This window comes from Balaenoptera acutorostrata, chromosome 17 (assembly GCF_949987535.1).
Source record: "Balaenoptera acutorostrata chromosome 17, mBalAcu1.1, whole genome shotgun sequence".
Lineage (NCBI taxonomy): Eukaryota > Metazoa > Chordata > Mammalia > Artiodactyla > Balaenopteridae > Balaenoptera > Balaenoptera acutorostrata.
Genome location: NC_080080.1, coordinates 7,220,987 through 7,241,171, shown reverse-complemented (window position 1 = coordinate 7,241,171; position 20,185 = coordinate 7,220,987). Strand labels below are relative to the sequence as shown.

The 20,185-nt window shown below is 39.7% G+C and overlaps 1 protein-coding gene across 1 annotated transcript in view; it reads right to left on the bottom strand.

The window, feature by feature from the left end:
* Positions 1 to 1,234: 1,234 nt before the first annotated feature.
* Positions 1,235 to 20,185, bottom strand: part of LOC103000320 (serine/arginine repetitive matrix protein 3-like) — a 33,693-nt gene continuing 14,742 nt past the window's right edge. The window contains exon 2 of the mRNA XM_057531707.1: positions 1,235 to 1,301. Coding sequence (XP_057387690.1) covers positions 1,235 to 1,301 — 67 coding nt within the window. The remainder of the gene's footprint in view (positions 1,302 to 20,185) is intronic.

The following is a 20,185-nucleotide window of genomic DNA, read 5'->3' as shown; positions in this document are numbered from 1 at the left end:
ACACATGTTTAAAATAATAATAATAGTAATAACAACAATAATAGCTACCATTTTTCAGGAGCTTAGTATGTACCAGGAATTATTCTAACACTTTACTGGTATTAACTCATTTATAATATTAATCCATTTAATCTCATAACAATCCTATTAGGTAGGTACTCTTATAATCCCAATTTAGCAGATAGAAGAAACAGAGAGAGTAATAACTTCCTCAAAATAACATAGCTAGTAAGGGGCAGTACCAGGATATGAGTTCAAGAAGCTGGGCTTCAAAACTCTACCACTAAATTACAGTGATTTCAAAGATTCAAACCATTTCCATCAAATCAGAAAGTTGGTATCATCTTTATCGCTGAAATAAAAATGAGTTAGATCTACTTTAAACATAACAGCAATTATTTACTGAACACCTAAAATATGCTATGTACTATTATTAGGCATTATAGCTGGCATTAACAACAGCTAGCATGTTAGCATTTATCAGGACTTAACGTGACAGGAACTGACTAATGAACCACTTTGCATTCATCACAGAGGTCGATCCTTACAACCACCCTGTGAAGTGGATACCATACCTATTTTGCAGATGAGAAAAACACCAAGGTGTGAAACAGCGTCTTTCCCTCCTCCAAATCACATACCAAATTGACTGGCAGAGGCCAGATGGCTACACATGTCTAATATCAGAGCCCTTGCTTGTCAGAGCACACTGAAAGGGCTACAAGTGTGATGTCACCGACCAAACAAGACATTCTTTTGCCCCACACCCCAGAGTCTTATGTCATGTTAGAGATACAATAACACAACTGAAAAGATATGACAGTAATTAAAATTTATAGTTATTACATTAAAAAAGAAATCAAGCCTCTGTGTACTATTTTTGCCAAATCCTGCATCAATGTTAATGGTTGATATTCCAAGTCAGCTGAAGTAAACATCCACCTCCCAGCCGATCCATGTATTACAGCTGAGTGTAGGATGTTTACATGAACTGAAAACTCGGTTTAAAGCAGGACTTACAATGATTGACATAAATGAGGCAAAAGTCAAATCAAAAAGTATTTTGAGACAAAGTTTAAACTGCAAGGGAAAAGGCAGAAGTGACACTCTTTTCACTGAAATAATTTACGGCAATGTAAGCAAACATCTTGTAAATGTTCCCGATCTAAATGTGGCTGATTTTACAGCCTCTCATCTTCCTATATCCCTCTCTTCAAAACAACTGAACTTGCATTTAGAGGAACCCGGCTGATGGCCTTGACGATGCATCAATCACCCGTTCTTCCTCAGGAAGGAGATTCCTGTTTTGGGTAAAAGACAAAGTTAACAATACACCTCTGAGGAGCTCAAAGCTCAGCTGTAGCCTTCCTTTTCCTCATTTCTCTTCCCCCTCCTCGAGCCTCTCCCCATCTCCTCCCTCAACTCATAATTCAGTTAAGTTCGCCTCAGTAACGTCTCTCCCATACTCTGATCTCAGTACACCTTCTACTGGCCCAAGTGTTGCTAAGTTGCCTCTCAGAAATCCCTCGTCTCTTTGCATTCCTCTGATTAAGAAAAATATTACCACCGATACCTCTACGAAGCATATGTGGCCCGATCAGTACACTTGCACCAACGAAGAGGAAATCCTCAAATTTGGAAGTAAAATTAAATATAAGAACCACTGCCAGCAAATTCTAAAAATCTCTGGAATTTCAGAGGCATTCCAGGACCTTCAGGAACCTCCCGTCTCTACCTGGCCTCTCTCGTCCTCTTCGGGCTACTTCTCCTGAAGCACCAGTTCTCAAGATTAAACACACACATTTTTTCTTTTTTCTCCACAAGTATATTGTTTTCTTGTTTCAAGTATTCCACTGCAATACTATTTTTTCCTTCTGCTTTTCTTTGCAAATGTATTCAAATAGGTTTTGTGGGCTAGACAATTAATATGATGCTTTCTCTGCGAGAAAAACGGGTCTCAGGTTTCCAACAAACCTTTTTCAAAACAAACTTTTGGATTACTACATGTTTTTAAGTTGGGGATTTTATGCGTATTTTTCTTCAGTCGCTAACTGGGCATAATACCGAACAGGGAAAAGAATGTAAGATGAGCTCTGCGCTCTGAAAGCCTGGACCCAGGACAGCAGCATCAGCAGTACTTGGGAATTTAGGAAAAACAATGCACATTCTCAAGCATCACCTCAGACCTACTGAATGAGAAGCTCTCGCAAGGCCCAGCAATCTGTATTTTAATTAATAATCCCTCCAAGTAATTCTGATACATGCTAATATTTGAAAAACACTGGATTAAAGATTAAATTGTTTCACCAAATATGCTGGAAAGCCAGAGCAAAGATAGCAGTGAAAATCAAACTGTTAGGAAGTCTGTCATATGCTACAGATTTGGGGGGCCGGGGGGGAAGGCAATGTCAAAACACCCATCACATGTCCACCCATAATGAACCAGGCTGCGGAAACTGTGGCAGAGACAGCCTGAAAAAGCATAATTTTGAAAAGTAATTAAGTTCAGACTGATACTCAAACTTGAAATTTTTTTTTTCCCTGAATACACACAGCAAATAGAGGCACATTCGCTCAGTGAATAAAGTTTTAACCAGAGGAACGGAAGGGGCCACAGTCAGAGCCCTCTGCATGCAATGAGGACGGCACGCTGGGATCCGAAGCTCACTGCCCACTTCCGGGTCACCCCATGCCACCCTCTGCCTCTGCGTAAAAGGGACTCGGGCATCAAGACCAATGAAGATCCGTCCAACAATGTAATTTTAACCAAGAATATTTGTACACGAGCATATCTAATTGGAAATGAACTTGAAGACAATTCTGTAGTCTGCTTAAAAAAGTAACCCCTAAGGAATCTCAAAGCAAATGCTAAGGAAAAAACCTGTCATTTTCAGAAAACGGTATTCAGTAACTAAAAATGTTTTACTTTCAATATTAACTAGATCAAAATATCTTCTTAGTAAAGAATTCCTGAGGTTTCTAAGACCTGTCAATAAAGACCACACACGTCTTCCTCAATACTAAGTTAAAGAATGGGGAAATAAGCTGTTACAGGTTCACTGGCAAATAATAATGCTCTAACATTTTAAAGCATTTGTTCTGTATAGTCAATTGCTAAATTTGCAGGCCACTGGGAAGTTTGTGGTTCTTCCAAATTAAAACATAAAGAAGTCATCTGCAAATGACTAAAAGGTTGTACTGAAGTACACTGAAGCAAGGGCATCCAGAATTAAAGCTGACATGGTCTCTGATTCTCATTAGGGCAGAATAACATGGAACAAATGTTACGTAACACAGATTGTACGTTAAGCCTGAGCCTCCAGGGATGAGTGGACGGCTGTGCAGAGTGCCACAGCTTTGCGCAGGACACCCACCCTTCTTTTAGCATAGATCTGGGCTATCATTTTACAAAGTCTTTCAAATTCAGCTAGGCAAATTATTAAACTAGGCAGTTTCTATCTACCTTACTGAATTTCAAAGCTATGTAACAAAATTTTTCATAGGAAACAATGTCACCTTGTCTAACAAAATAACCCTATTACCAGAGCACTCTTTCTGCCTTTCCAGGGAACACTCCCTGGGCTCTTACAGCAAATGGCCCTATCTGTTTGCTGCTATCTGGAACCCAAGGCCTCCAATGTGCTAAATCAGAGGGTCAGCTCTTAATAAAGCATGTTTATTAAGATTTGAGCATGAAGGGATACTTGCTGCATGCTAATCATCAAGCTTGAAAATTATACTTCAACTTGCAAAGCTACCTGTGTCTGAAGCAACTACCTATGCCACCTCCCTCCACTCTGGCCACGTAAGTCTTGTAAACTAGCACAAAGGAGCATTTAAGAATCAGTGCTGCAGCACGAATACATCTGGGCAGCTACATTATGACCCAAACTGTCATTTGCTCATCTGTATAAAAGATATAAGCAAATAGTAGACACTGCTGCAACAAAACAAAATTGTTAGTGGGGCCCCATACAGGCAAGGTGCTCTACTGGACACAGACGGCAGGAAACTGGTAATTATAAAGATATAACGTCTTATGATCTAATCAAGGAAGATATGCATGTAAAAAATTAGCAAGAACTTTACCTTTTGGTTTAATTATGCACTGAACCTAACACAGTAAGATGTTTAGCAGTTTAATATTAATACATGATAAAAATACCAAAGCTTTATTGAAGAGAAAGATTTCAATAAATAGAAATGTTTCCCAGTGTCTAAAAGACAAATAGAGATAAGAAAACAAATTTTCAAAACTCAGAAAAAGAGCTGTTGTACAATTGTACGTTATCAATAGTCTGCCCTGAATGTCACCTGCGAGAAAAGCCCTGTATTGTTCAGCACTGAGAGGGAACACAAAAAATAGATACAGCGCACCTGCTCACAAGGCATCCACATTCTAATGAGGAAGAGAAAAGGCAAGTGATAATACTCAGGAAAATACACTCAATAAAGCAAGACAAATAGAACCAATGGTGAATGTTGCAAATAGGCTCCGTGGTTTGAAGTCCTCCAAGTTTTTAGAAGACAGTTCTGACTAGGAGCTGTGACATCATTCCGGGTGGAGAACAGGAAGTTGGGGGGGGGGCAGGGGGTTGAGAGGCGAGAGACGAAGTTTGTACGCTTCTTCACTACAGAGAAAACTGAAATGTCTCGGTTGTGTACTGCTGGGCGGTAGGGTGGGGTGGTGGTGATAAATGTGCTCCCAATAACGTCTCCAGAATTTCTAAAGGAGGAAATCAGTCTTCTGAACTGTTGGGAAGTTAAACTCTAGCCTACTTGGAAAGGCAATAAAGAATGAAAGTTCACTGCCAGGGCAAAAACAGAAATAAGAACCCATAGTGGAAAAAAAAATTTTTTTTAAACTAAATTCTCTAAAGCCCAGCAGCATCTTAAGTCTGGGAAGCTCAGATGGCATCTGCTACAGGATATCCTGTTCTTAGGACAGCATCCCACACTAAACTCTAGCATAAAACATGCATTCTCACAGAGAGCAGTAAATGAAGAAACCTAAAGATTCCTGGTGTTTTTCCACACATTTTATAGCCTCCCTTGTTCTGCTTCTTAGATACAACTATTCTGAAATGATGTCTGTGAAGAGCCGGTAGCAGCAAACATCTGACTGAAAGCTTAGCTATGTCTTACAGCTTCCAGTCGGGGATGTTTACAACAACAGACTTTCTGGACAACCAATTAACAGAAGGAATAAACACAAATGTTGCCAGTCACCATCTTTATCTAATGACTGATAGGCTTTTTAGTCCTGAACGCTATCTGTGACATCTTGGGACAAAAATGATAAAGTTAATGCTATTCATTGGCAAGAGATAAGCAGTTTATCAACAGCAATTTTTTCCTAAATAAATTACAAAAGACAATATGCATTATAAAGTTATCTTGGCAAATATGTAACATTAAAGATTTTACCCAGTTATCCTACAAGATACATTTTCTCTTTGCTACATGCAAAAATGAGGTTTTCTCTCCCTAAACCCAGAGTTTCAGAATTAATAATAAACAACACACTAGAATGACAACCCTAATGATCAGACTGACCATACATCTGCCTGAAACAGTCCCAGTTTATGACTGTTGCCCTGATATTATCATTAAAAGCGACTCTCTTCATTAACAAAAGTGTCCTAATTTAGATTGCTAATACAGTGGGTTTTACTGGTAGCGGATACCGAGTGTCTAATATTTTCTTCCCCTGTCCCCAGCTGATTTAGGTTAGGGATGTGCAGTCCATGGAAATGAACAAAGCAAAGCAGATAATAAGCAAACAGACTCATGACCTTGGCTTTGTTTATAAAACAATAATACACTGAAACCGTTTTGTTTCCCACACCACTTTCCTGAAAGAGAGACGGAAGACTAGGTGAAATATAAAAAATCTGCACTCCACTGAAACCAAGATTTGCTTTAATCTAAAGCATGTGAAATTACTGTCTCTTAAAAAAACAATTAAAACAATTAGAGTCTACAATTTTCAGTGATTTCCAAGAAATGAACATACATACACACACACACACACCCTTTAGGATAACTGCTGAACACACCAATATACACAATTTTGAGAGGCTACTAATTTTCTAATATTAATTAATTTCTTTGAGAAACCATGGAGTAAGTAATTTCAGTCATTGATATTTACCGTGTGATAATATTTAAAGTTGCTTTCTGAAAAAAAAATTTTTTGGTTTAAGTGTCATAAATAACTACCCATTACAGAAATAATGCTGGAAATAATGAGGAAAGTGCATGTGGTCTCTATGGATACAAGATGACATTCATTGTTTCTGAAGACAAATACCTTAAAAACAAAAAAACAAAAAAAAAACCCAGTGGCTATTTCCAAGGAAGGCTATTCAAGCTGTTCCACAGTTGAAAATTTCCAGATTTAAATTAGGAAAAAAATAGTTATTTCATGCCTAGGTAGGCACATGATACTTGACTAATTAGGATGCTGCACATTAAGTTGCAATAAACCAGTGATTACAACTCTCTCCTTCAAACAATTTCCCCCTCTGTTCTCAGTTTAATTTTTTTTAAAGGTTGATCAAATGACAGAAATGTTTATCAGAGCTACTATATTTAACTCGCACATAATTCTATAATACATAGAATATTTTCTTCAGGGTTATTAGGGAATTTTGTCAAATGTTATACATTTGCTTATGATGTATTATTTTTTTTTAAATGCTGGTTTTTTATTTATTATATTATTATTATTTAAATTTATTTTTGGCTGCGTTGGGTCTTCGTTGCTGTGCGTGGGCTTTCTCTAGTTGCGGCAAGCGGGGGGCTACTCTTCATTGAGGTGTGCGGGCTTCTCACTGCGGTGGCTTCTCTTGCTGCAGAGCACGAGCTCTTGGCGCGCGGGCTTCAGTAGTTGCAGCACATGGGCCCAGTAGCTGAGGCACTCGGGCCCTAGAGCACACGGGCTCCAGTAGTTGCGGTGCATGGGCTCAGCAGTTGTGGCACGTGGGCTCTAGGGCACATGGGCTTCGGTAGTTATGGCCCGTGGGCTCTAGAGCGCAGGCTTAGTAGTTGTGGTGCACGGGCTTTGTTGCTCTGCGGTATGTGGGATCTTCCTGGACCAGGGCTCGAACCTGTGTCCCCTGCATTGGCAGGTGGATTCTTAACCACTGCACCACCAGGGAAGTCCACTTACGATGTATTCTTGAAGACAGTTGAAAATTAAATGTACAGAAGTTGAATAATTAAATATATTATAAGAAAATCCATTATGAAATACATTCTGTAATTAAAAAGTATCTTCTAGACACAAACTATAATAATAATATATAATCTATATTTCATAAATGTTCTTTTTGTTCTTTTATTCATCATCAAAAACAGAGTAAGCAGGTCAAATCTAATGAAGGTATAGCTGAGGCTAAAGATTAACAATTTCTGGTGTGCTTAATGATTTCCATATTTGTCACAAATGTATTACATACTTGAGAGCTACCATTCTTACTACTAGTGTTAGCACTTTACTTTTCCCTTTACAAATTTTTATAAGAACGGGCAAAACACACATTAGATTCATACAAACAATCTGCTGTTCAGACAGAAATGGGTATGAACTGTTGGCTGGCATAGTGCTACTGTGCAGAAACGGGAAATGTTTGCCAAATCAATCTGTCAATGATAGTTTTGAGTATCCACATATAATGTATGCCAGGCCACATTTTGCCACAGATTCTGTCACACCAGAGATCCCACAAGTACAATGCTGAAAACGAGTTAGATACCCAATACATTCCTTTCAATGTGACAACCCATAATGAAGACATTATTCCTCAAAAGTACAGCTGACATTTGAACAACAGTTTGAACTGCTTGGATGCACTTATATGCAGATTTTTTCCAATACATACATACATACAGTATTACAAGATCCGCAGTTGGCTGAATCTGCACATACAGAAGCATGGATGTGGAGGACCGGCTATGGGACTTGAGCATCTGCAGATTTTGGAGTCTGTGGTGGGTCCTGGCACAAATGCCCCGCAGATACCGAGAGGCAACTGTATTATTACAAGGAAGTTTTCCTGGGCACAGGAACTTGTACTAGACTACGTAAGAAAATAGTTAAGAAATACCATTTTGTAACTTAAGATAAACATGCTGAAAAAAAATACCTTCTCAGTTGGCCTAGATTTTGCATCCTCTAAGAGAAATCTAAGGCAGGGAAGCTGTTTGGACTAGTAGCAGAGAGGTTATATGCCGAGTCTTAAGGGAAGCAGGGTGGGACCGGGAAAAAAAGCTGGCAAAATGCAAGAACTCACAGACCAGTAATAAAGACTATGGAGCAGAAAACGCCCACATTAAAAGAAACAAAAAAACCCAGATACCCCAAAAGATATTCTATTCTCTTTTTCAACCTATTCAATAATACTTATCATCCTCTATATGCTTCATGTTAAAAAAAAAAAAGCAGAGATTAAAAAAATAAGGAAAAGAAAATGATAAAATGATATTTAAATTAATAAACTCAATCCATCTGAAAAATTTATAAAGTGATGAGGGGCTTAGGATAGACAACATGCTTCCTGTTCTTTGAGGCTTATTTATGATTTACTCATTATTACCAACTGCCATATATAACAGAGGCTTGAACGTGTTTTCATACAGTTTCTCAAGTTAGCTTTATAACTAGTTCTAAGGTTAGTAGTAGAACAGGCATTAATTCTACCCTACAGATGAGGAAGAAGGTACAAATTGGAGAAGTGATTTGAGCAAGCTCAGCCACTGACTATGAGCCACTATCCAGGAACCACCTACAAGGTGACTACCTCTGAGGACAAATAAGCCTGGCAAACTGAAATACTTGAAAACAATCAATGAGGTGATGAAGATGAAAGCGCCGAAAAGCAGTGCTCCGTTGTAAAGTACATGATAATCATCGCCATGACATCTTATGTCTGCAGAGCATGTTCACACCTTTCATATGGATTTTCATAGTGATAACTCTGAGGAGCAGGCCAGGTGGGTACTATCATCCCTACTACACCCAGCTTAAATCAGTTCTGCTATAATAATGAATATGTGTTCTCTGGAAGTAACGACCCATATCAGCTACTTTATGTGATATTCAAATTGATTATCAAATGAAAGTTTACCTAAAAAACTTACTATACTACATGTGTGTATATACAGTGTATATGTGCATGTGTGTGTATACATATATATGCATGTGTATAAATGACTTGTTTTTAATTCGACTGTTTTTTGTTGTTGTTTTTTTAACTTTCCCCCCATTTCTGTCACCTCTAACGGGATCAGCTGTTTTTTCTGCTGCATGATCACAGCTCAGACACACAAACACCCTTTGGGATGGTTAGTGCTTAGGCTTGTCATCAGAGAAGCAGTTCCTTTTCCTCACAAATCTGAATAAAACACCATCACACTCACACTGGACATGGCTTGACCCCAAACCAGCAGCCTCGGCTCTACCTATGAAACTGTTAGAAAAGCAATTCTCAGGCTTCTACCCCAAACCTAATGGATCAGGAATTAGGGGGAACGAGACCCAGAAATCACTGTTTTACAACCCTTCCAGGTAATTCTGATACACACTAAATTCTTTTAACCACTGATCTAGGTTTTTTACCATAGTTCCAATAACATGCCTAAAGCCCACTGACAGAAGAGCTCTCTGTTAGGGTGACCACTAGCCGTGCATTAGGGTTTGTCTGGGACTGAAAGGGACTATCAGTTTTAAAACCAGGACAGTCCTGGGCAAACAAGGACTAACTGGTCACCCTAATCGCCATTACAGATCAAAAATGAAAAAACTATTCACTTAAAATGGAGCATTGATATTATGGACGAAACGCATGTTGCCTTTTGGGTAGAGAGAAGGTTATATTAAAACCCCAGGAAGTGTTAATGGATAATTGAGTTTACCATTTCAGTGTAATTATGCATTTTCTCCATTAATGCTCGGAACAAAGAAGGTGCAGCTTTCCACAATAGGGGTACCATATAGCTACATATAAGGACTGGTTTGTTATGTACTTACTGAAAAAAAGTTTGCCCAGGAATGCTTCAAACCCGAAGGGAGGTAGGGTAGGGCAGTGTTCTGGATAAAATGATCAAACACTTTTTATTAAACTATAGGGCAATCAGAAATTTGTATTTTTAAATTAAAAAAAAATTGTTTTAATGTTTTTCACCACACCGCATGGCATGTGGGATCTTAGTTCCCTGACGAGGGATCGAACCCGTGTCCCCTGCAGTGGAAGCCTGGACTCCTAAGCAGTGGACCACCAGGGAATTCCCTGTATTTTTTTAAATAAAATTCTCTGACCACAGTCAAAACTGACAGTGAGTTGAATGGCAGACAGATTTTTAGATTCTCAAGATTTTTAGATTTTTAAGAATCCTTTCAGATTCTTCAAATACTGCCCACTGAAAGTCCTAGGTCATAAACAGGGTAAAATTAGTCACCAGTGACACACAGCTGGCTGTGAGTGTTAGGACCACTTACATCAGGTAAGCTGAGCAGGTCTGTGGTCCCTCAGCACTCAGGTAACTGAAAGGCAGATTCTCTCTCTCTTTTTTTTTTTTTAATTATTTATTTATTTGCCTAGGCCAGGTCTTAGTTGCCGCACGTGGGATCTTCGTTGTGGCATGTGGGGTCCTTCACTGTGACACGCAGGCTCTTTGTTGCGGCACGCAGGCTCAGTAGTTGCAGCGCATGGACTTAGCTGCCCCGCAGCATGTGGGATCTTAGTTCCCTGACCAGGGACTGAACCCACGTCCTCTGCATTGTAAGGCGGATTCTTAACCACTGGACCACCAGAGAAGTCCCAAGGCAGAGTCTCTTCAGCCAACAGGATGCAAGAGGCTCCAAACTCTTTTTTAGAGACTTAAACACCATGAACTGCACCCAAAACAAAACCGATAACTCACAGACCTAGAGTGCTCCCCATGATTCATATATACCATAAGCCAAACTACAACGCTGGAAATTTCCCATAATCCTGGAGGGTAGCACCATATAAATGCATCACGATGATGCAGTTCACATTTCAACAAGTGTACTTCATTGTCAAAATCCACACCTGGAAGGAAAATTGCCAACTTCAGCCTCAATGTACAAGCAAAAGGAGATTTCAACAAATAAGGATCTAAGAAACCCTAACCGTGAACCTTAGTGACACAGAGAATATATATCCACACACATATATTAGACATACCTCTACATGTGAAACCTTAAATGGATGTCATGCTTCTCACTTACGTATGTCCTAATTTCAAAGCTGTTCTTTTTTGAATTTTATTTTATTTTTTTCAAAGCTGTTTTAATCTTCAGAAATTATCCCTTTATATCTATTTAGTTTTAAATACTGTTTTCAATTTTTCAGGCTCTTCTAGTAAGAAATCTACTTAATGCTTTACTTGAGAAAAAGAATCCTTTTCTAAGGACAAGAGGTATAAATGACTCTCCTAGTAATTTATCTTCCATGAAGTCTGTTTACACTGTTTCCCTGAAGTCACACCTGTTCGATCAAATCCTTGCACTTCCACTGATATACTGGCTCTGTGACTTTTAAGTTACTTAACTACTCAGAATCAGTGTCCCAATCTGTAAAACAAGAAAATCCTATAATGTGCAATTAAAAATAACCCTCACAGAGTGGCTGTGAAGTTTAAACAAATAAAATTATGTGAGTATAAAAGCATATTTGAAACAATAAAGCACTATATAGATGTTAATAGCGTTCACAGGTTTGTACCTACACTTTCTTGAAAACCTTCTCCCTGAAAGCATGAGTCTGCATCTGAAAGACCTGACAACCATGAGGGTCATGGTTTGTGTGAAGACAACAGAGTTCTACAGAATTCTCTTTGACGTGGCATTAACTGACCTGGGCGAAAAACAAAAACAAAGGAACATCAACAACTCTGGCCGCTTTCACACTAAACAGGCTAACTAGGCCCATCCATCAGTAATGATATAATGACAGTAATATTGGGTTGGCCAAAAAGTGCCCTCAGTTTTTAGGTAAAACTAAAAGACACATTTTTCATTTTCACCAAGAACGTTATTCAACAACGTATTCACCCTTCTGTTCCACTACCTTCTGCCTTTTTTCAAGCAATTTCATAATTCCAACTTCCCAAAACTTTTTATCTTTTTGAGCAAAGAACTGTTACAGGTGTCTTATACAGTCTTCCAGGAAACTGAAAATTTCTCCGTTAAGAGAATTTTGTAAAGACCGAAATAAATGGAAATCTGAAGGTGCAATGTCTGGTGAATATGGCAGATGAATCAGAACTTCCCTTCCCAGCCAAGCTGTAACAGTTTTTGCCTGGTCATCAAAGAACATGCGGTCTTGCGTTATCCTGATGGAAAATTATGCATTTTCTGTTGACTAATTCTGGGCGCTTGTCATCGAGTGCTGCTTTCAGTTGGTCTAATTGGTAACAGTACTTATTGGAATTAATCGTTTGGTTTTCCAGGAGGAGCTCAAAATAGAGGACTCCCGTCCAATTCCACCTCATACACACCATCACCTTCTTTGGATGAAGACCAGCCTTTGGTGTGGTTGGTGGCGGTTCATTTCGCTTGCCCCACGAGCTTTCCCATTCCACATTATTGTACAGTATCCACATTTCATCCCCGTCACAGTTTGTTTTAAAAACTGAATGTTTTTGTTACGTTTAAGTAGAGAATCGCATGGGGAAATACAGTCAAGAAGGTTTTATTGGCTTAACTTATGTGGAACCCAAACATCAAAGCGATTAACATAACCAAGCTGGTACAAATTATTTCCAACGCTTGATTTGGATATTTTGAGTATGTCGGCTATCTCCTGCTTGGTATAATGTTGACTGTTCTCAATTAACGCCTCAATTTGATCGCTGTCAACTTCAACTGGTCTACCCGACTGTGGAGCATCGTCCAGTGAGAAATCTCCAGCATGAAACTTCGCAAACCACCTTTGACACGTTCGATCAGTCATAGCACCTTCTCCACACGCTACACAAATCTTTTTTTGCGTCTTGGTTGTATTTTTACCTTTCTTTAAATAATAAAGCATAATATGCCGAAAATGTTTTTTTCTTCCATCTTCAATATTAAAATGGCTACATAAAAATTCACCAATTTTGATAAGCCTTTTTTTGAAATGCACGCTGATATGACGGCTGTCACATACAATCTAACAAAATGGTTTTGAATGAAGTTAAAGACAACTAAGTGCTACTAGAGCCATCTTACGGAAAAAATCGAACGAACCTTTTGGCCAACACAATACTATAAACACTACTCTTCGTTTTCACTTTAAAGTGAATAAAGGTTTTAAAATCTAAAATTCTAAAAGATAAACTTGGTTTTAATTATATAGTTCATGGACTGGTCAGCCCATGGCTAACTTGAAGGCTACTAAATGGGAATATCAGCACAGAAGTAACAAACGTATCCAACGTAAGTGAAGACAGAGGAGGCTTCTACCAGAAGCTGGGAACCCCGGACTGACCTCCTGTGAGTCTACCTTCACTTCTGAGTAGCAGCACCTTTGGCTGTGCTGCTCAGGCACCTGCATCATAAACCCTCCAGCAGCCCCATGGCCCCTCACCTACGTGGGCAGTGGGACGCTCTGAAGTGGGCAGCTAAAGTAGATATGCAGGTCGCAGAGCATCTTCTTGCCTGCGCTCAGCACAACACCAGTCATCAGGCAGAGACCTTAGACTCCAGTTACTCTCAGTGGAGTCCTGGATGAGCCAGGCTCCATCTGGCCATCCCAAAGGTGGAAGGCACCCACCAATGCTTCTCAACAAACCTGTAACCTATGAGAGGCAAACCTAGGACCTGTTTTTGGGAAGCCCTGGCCTAGAATATTTATGGACTGAATAGCTGTTTCAGACACTGATCTAGCTATGGAGGAAGTGGTGGATAAAATATCTGTTCTCATGGAGCTTACCACCTCTAGAGAAGGCTCCAAGGTTGAGTGCAGCATGTTAGGGATTTAGATAATACTACAGGCAACGAGGAGCCAGAGGAGACTTTTAAGACACAAGATTAGATGCCTGTTTAAGAAAGATCAGACTGCTGCTGATACATGTGATCTAAAAGAGGGGAGGTGGGAAGAATAACTGGCTGTAAGACCGCTGCAACGGTCCAGACAGGTCGTAAAGGCCTGCTTCATGATGATGGGGATGATTAAAAAAAAAAAGTAAGTAAAAGGTACAGTAAAAGTAAAAACCTTCAAAGTTTCTTATAGCCTACACAGCCGACGTGAATGGTTCACTGATAAATCCTGCATGTTTCTGCTTTTTCTTTTGAAATTTTTGGCTAAATTGCTGATTTTTTTTTTTCTCTTAAAAGCAGAGAGAAAGATATAAATTCTAGGGAAAGATACTAGTTACCAAGATTCTAGTTCATTTTAGTCTGATTCTAGTTTTATAAAGGCTAGCACCTGAGTTGCTGGCTGTATCTTCTGGCAAGAGTAGTTTTAAATAGTATAGAAGGCATTAAAACTACAGAGGGAAAAAAACAGGCATCAGCTAATTAATGGAAGGAAGTAGTACATGGGGACAGAACAATTTAAAATTCAAGTCACGGCCAGTGAGCTCCTTGAGACGAAAAAGTATGAGGATGTTCCAGACAAACCCCATGGACATGAAACCAAAAATGCTGAAGATGGGGAAGAAGAATTGTAGACACACCTAAGATGTAAGGAACTGAAAAGGGTACTCAAACAGCAGTCAATTTGAGGCAACTAAAGTTGAGGCACTGAAGTCCAAGGGAAATTTGTATAATGTCTGATGAGAAAAATAATAAAAACTTCGACAAACCAGTGTTGCCATTCTCAGTTCAGAAAAAACAAGCACCTCCACACTGTTAGAATGACGAGGAACAGCGATATGTTCGGCAAGCACTGGCACGCGTGTTTCTCTTCAATCTTCTGAAATGACTAGCATACACAGTATCCAGAGTCTTTCACTGTGACAAAGTGATCACGTGCATCCCTGTTAATCCCCAATAATCATAATTCTATGAATGTCTAGAACACCAACCCCAGAGCATTCTTTTAAAATATGTTTTGGAGGGCTTCCCTGGTGGCGTGGTGGTTGAGAATCTGCCTGCTAATGCAGGGGACACGGGTTCGAGCCCTGGTCTGGGAAGATCCCACATGCTGCGGAGCAACTAGGCCTGTGAGCCACAACTACTGAGCCTGCGCGTCTGGAGCCTGTGCTCCGCAACAAGAGAGGCCACGATGGTGAGAGGCCCGCGCACCGCGATGAGGAGTGGCCCCCGCTTGCCACAACTAGAGAAAGCCCTCACACAGAAACGAAGACCCAACACAGCCAAAAATAAATAAATTAATTAATTAATTTAAAAAAATATATATGTTTTGGAATCATCTTCTGATAGTCTACTCTTAGGAAGGAAGTACTGGATGATAATTAAGAACCTGAGCTTTACAGTCAGAACTAGGCCAAGCATTTAACTTGGTGACTCTGAAAAAGTGACTTTACTCTTCTATGGCTACTTTCCCATCTGTAAAATGAGATTTTAAAATACCTATCTGATAGGGTTATCGTGAGGGCTGAATACGATTATGTAACACTCATCAACGCTGAGCTCTGCAGCAGGTGTAAAGCTAGTAAGCAATAAATGGAAGGAGAAAAGGAGGGGAAAAGCTTCTTCACCTCTTTGCAACTTTTTTTTTCCACACAGCTTTCCCCATTTTAAATTCTTTATATTTCATTTTTACAAATCCTGTTTATCCTTTAAGGCCCAGTTCAAATGCCAAACTCTCTATGAAAACTGGCCACTTAAAATGTATGATAGATATGCATCAATAATAAGAATAGTTAACACTTGTCTAGTGTTCTAAGTGCTTCACACATATTAATTCATTTAATCCTCCTAGCGGCCCTGTTAGGTAGGTAGTATTATCCTCTTTTTGTAAATGAGTGTGAGACAGAAAGCAGTCTGCCCAGAGCGACACAGGAGCTGGTGGGCTGGGCTCTGAACCCCTCGCACAGCCTGGCTCCGGAGGCAGCTCTCACCTGCGCTACACGCCGTCGCTGTCAACTGAGAAGGATGAGTAATTACTGCAGAGACCTTCAGAGAGTTGACAGTTTTATATTTAGTATAGCTGGAGATGTTTTCTGTACAAGCTACGGATAGCTTTTTCACCTTTCATTAAAAATACCCCTATAGCTCAGTTCCTCAATCTGCACAAAATAAAGGGGGAAAAATTGTTATTCACACACAACTTGGTTTTACTGTTTTTTAGGCTGCTAACTTGAGTCCAATTTTCTCAGTGCACACTTCTAAAATTCTAGTTCCCTTCTCTTATAAGGCCCAGGAGATGGATAACGGAGACCATAAAATGGAGATCATTTTACCCCCATATGACCCAGAAGATAGAGAATGCCATATCACCTACTACATTAGACGGTCAAAACTGGTTGTCATCTGATAATTCTGTGCAAATAAAATATAGTCATCAGGAATTGATTATCTAATATCCTCAACAATGTATGCCATATTTCCAGGTTTTGATTTTATACACACACACACACACAAATACACACATAATGGCAAAGATACTCCTTGTAGATAAAAGATATTGATATTACTCTTCAAACTAAGGAAGGCTCAGGGGTATGAAATTGAGTTTTACCAAAAAAATAAATACAAATATGAACATTCTTTGTGTGGGAGACAAAATGTTAATATCTTCCCTTTTAAATCAAACTTTCTAACACAGAATCAGAGCAAGAATAAAACATACCTGACCAAGGGATAATGTTTGGCTTTTACAGAAAATTATAAGCTCTTGAAAGAGAAAGGCTTAAAAGGAAACTACTGTTTCTCCATAATTATAGCAGTGCTACTTTATCTACCTGTTCTCTGAATGCATTTTTAGTGCCTTATTTTAAGATCGAGAACATGCTGTAAGATCACAATGAACTTCATATGCTAGTTTTCTTAGGAATGGCCACCCCCCCCAACCCCAAAATAAAACACAGTCAAAAGGCAAATAAGCCAAAATAAACAAGAAAAGTCATTGTTTCTCGGTTTCCTTCAAGAACTTTTCAAAAATTAAGAATTAATAAAATCTGCATCATTTGAGAGGAGGACTATATCAAGTTCAACTATTCTTAAATTAGTCTCTAAATGGGTTTCTATTTAAAATAAGACGAGCTGTCACCGATGGCTTATCACTAGCTGTGGGTCCATACTGAGGCTTCAGGCCTCTCAAGTGGCAGGAGCAGAGCAGGGCTGTCAAGACAAGTCTTACTGGTCACATATGGACTGGTCAGATATAGTCTGACCTTTGAATTCACTTCCATTTAGCCCAGGGCTATGGCTGGGAGGCAAAAAAGCACAAGAAAGCCCAAATAGCTAAGGCAATATAATGCATACTACACTAAAAGGCGGGGCTAAGCACATCCCCGACTCTGCAGATAAACAGATTCTGAACTCAGAGCCACTTAACAGACACAACCATCACAACAGGCTAAGCTCCCACAACAGGCTAAGCTTGCCTTTATCATGCCATTTACCTTGTATGGCAACTGTTTGTTTACTTGTCCGTTTCCACACTAAGGGAATGGCTGTCTGATTCATTCCAATATCCTTAGTCCAGGGATAAGTGTAAAATAGCACAGGTGTAAAATAAACGAGCAACAGAGAAGAAGGCAGCAAATATAAAGAAAACTGATGTCCCCGTCTTTTCCCTGGTTCCATATTTTGCCTCAAGGATCTCTCATCTTACACCTGGGGAGGATAATATAAACCAGGCTTATTTTATTTTTTTATGTTTATGTAATGTGAACCATTTAACCTCTTTGGATCTGAGTTGCCTCTTCTATAAAAGGAAGGAACTGAAACCAACGAATTCTTAAGTTCACTAGTTCCATGGTTCTATGATGGAATCATATTCTAGTAATAAAGTTTTTTTAATATTTACTGAACGCCTCCATGTCAATAGTTATGCTTATATCTGAAACCAAAGTTGTGCCTTTACTGCTATGCTAGTCAAGTGCCATATAAACTTGTAAAAGGAAAAAAAATCCGGGCTTCCCTGGTGGCGCAGTGGTTGAGAATCTGCCTGCCAATGCAGGGGACACGGGTTCGAGCCCTGGTCTGGGAAGATCCCACATGCCGCGGAGCAGCTGGGCCCGTGAGCCACAGCTGCTGAGCCTGCGCGTCTGGAGCCTGTGCTCCGCAACAAGAGAGGCCACGATAATGAGAGGCCCGCGCACCGCAATGAAGAGTGGCCCCCGCTTGCCGCAACTAGAGAAAGCCCTCGCACAGAAACGAAGACCCAACACAGCCAAAAATAAATAAATAAATATATAATAAAAATAATTTTTTAAAAAAAAGGAAAAAAATCCACAAAACACTATTTTTGAAAATACATGCAAGTGCATAACAAGTCTTAGTAAAATTTAAAAGATATAAAATAGTATTTGCTTTAGATAATGCATACTTGGCTTAGAGTCTGGCTGGGATTTTTATATCAGGGAAAATAAGTAGTTTAAAGTTTCTTGGGCAACTGGAAATCCAAGTCACACTGAAATGTGCAGCTTGCTGATGTCTCAGAGTTGGGCTCATGTTTCCAAAGGCCCACGGCAACAATGCCACCTATGATCAGCTCACTTCCTTTTTTAAAACCCTCCCAAGGCTTCCCTCTCTGCTTGGAGGAAGATGCAATCTCCTTCCTGTGGCCCTCTCGGACTTCCCTACTCCTCTCCACCAGCATTCGGGGCTCCTCTCAATTCCTCCAATTTGCCGAATCTTTCCCCCTTCAGAGGCTTTGCACTTTCTCTTCCCTGCCACACAAGCTCACGCAGATCTTCACATGGCTGGTTCCTTCACATCCTGCTCAAACACCACCTCCTCTGAGAGGCCATCCCTGCCCACCCACTGTGAAGGCACTCCCAACTTGATCATACCTCCCTCTTTGGTCTTCCTCACAGCTCTTATCATGACTTGAAATTATGTACTTTGCTTATTCCTTTACTTGTTTACTGTCTGCTTCTCCTGTCATATCCTGCCAGGTTGGAAGCTTTATGAGAGCAGGAACCTTGCTTATCCCTTTTCCTCCTGTAATTCTAGAGCATGGAACAGTGTCTGTAGGCTTTTTTGGAGAATTTGACAAACTTCTTTTAAAATTCATTTAAAAATGCAAATGTAAGTGTTAAACATTTGTTGAATAAAGTAATAATAGTAATGGGGGCTATTATGTTTAAAAGCACTATTCCACAAAGCAGCTCACGTAACTTCACGATGGCTCCATGAAATGGACGTTATTATTCCATGTTGCAGATGAGGAACCGAGCCTCAAAAAGTTAATCAGAAAGAGAATGGCGTAAAGGTGATGCCTACCGCTCTGAAATGTTCTAGGTTCTAGACTCTAAATCCACCTACATTTTTAATCTCTAAAATATTTAAGAACTGTTATAATGCTATGATAAAAAAAAAATAAAAAGAAAGATGACTCAAATGAGGTAAGACCAGATTCTTAAAATGAAATTGCCATTTCTGTCAGATGACTCCAATAAACAAGAGAAGTGAGAAGTATGACATTATGAAGTACCTAAATAATTCCTATTTTTAAAGGCTATGTCTAAAAAGATGGAAGGTAATCCTACACTAGAATGAAAAGACTGCCAGTCATCTGCTTAAGAGTTGTGAAAAGGCGGCCACAGTTAAAAAACAACAACAAACTAGTGAGCTAGCAACAAACAATCAGAAGTTGAACTTTAAAAATACATATTTATAATAGCATTAAAAATATGAAATATTCAGGGATTGTGGTGGTTGAATTTTGTGTGTCAACTTGGCTAGGCTTTGTGCCCAGCTGTTTGGTTAAACACTTGTCTAGGGACTTCCCTGGCGGTCCAGTGGTTAAGACTCTGTGCTTCCACCGCAGGGGGTGCGGGTTCGATCCCTGGTCAGGGAACTAAGATCCCACATGCCGCCCCGGGGCCAAAAAACAACACGAAACAAAACGAACACTAGTCTAGAGGTTGCCGTGAAAGTATTCCATAGATGTGATTAACATTTACAATCAGCCGATGTTATGTAGAGGAGATCACCTTCCACAATGTGGGTAGGCCACGTCCAATCAGTTGAAGGCCTTCAGAGCAAAAACCAGAGGTTTCCTGGGGAAGAAGGACTGCTGGGTCAAGACCGGGA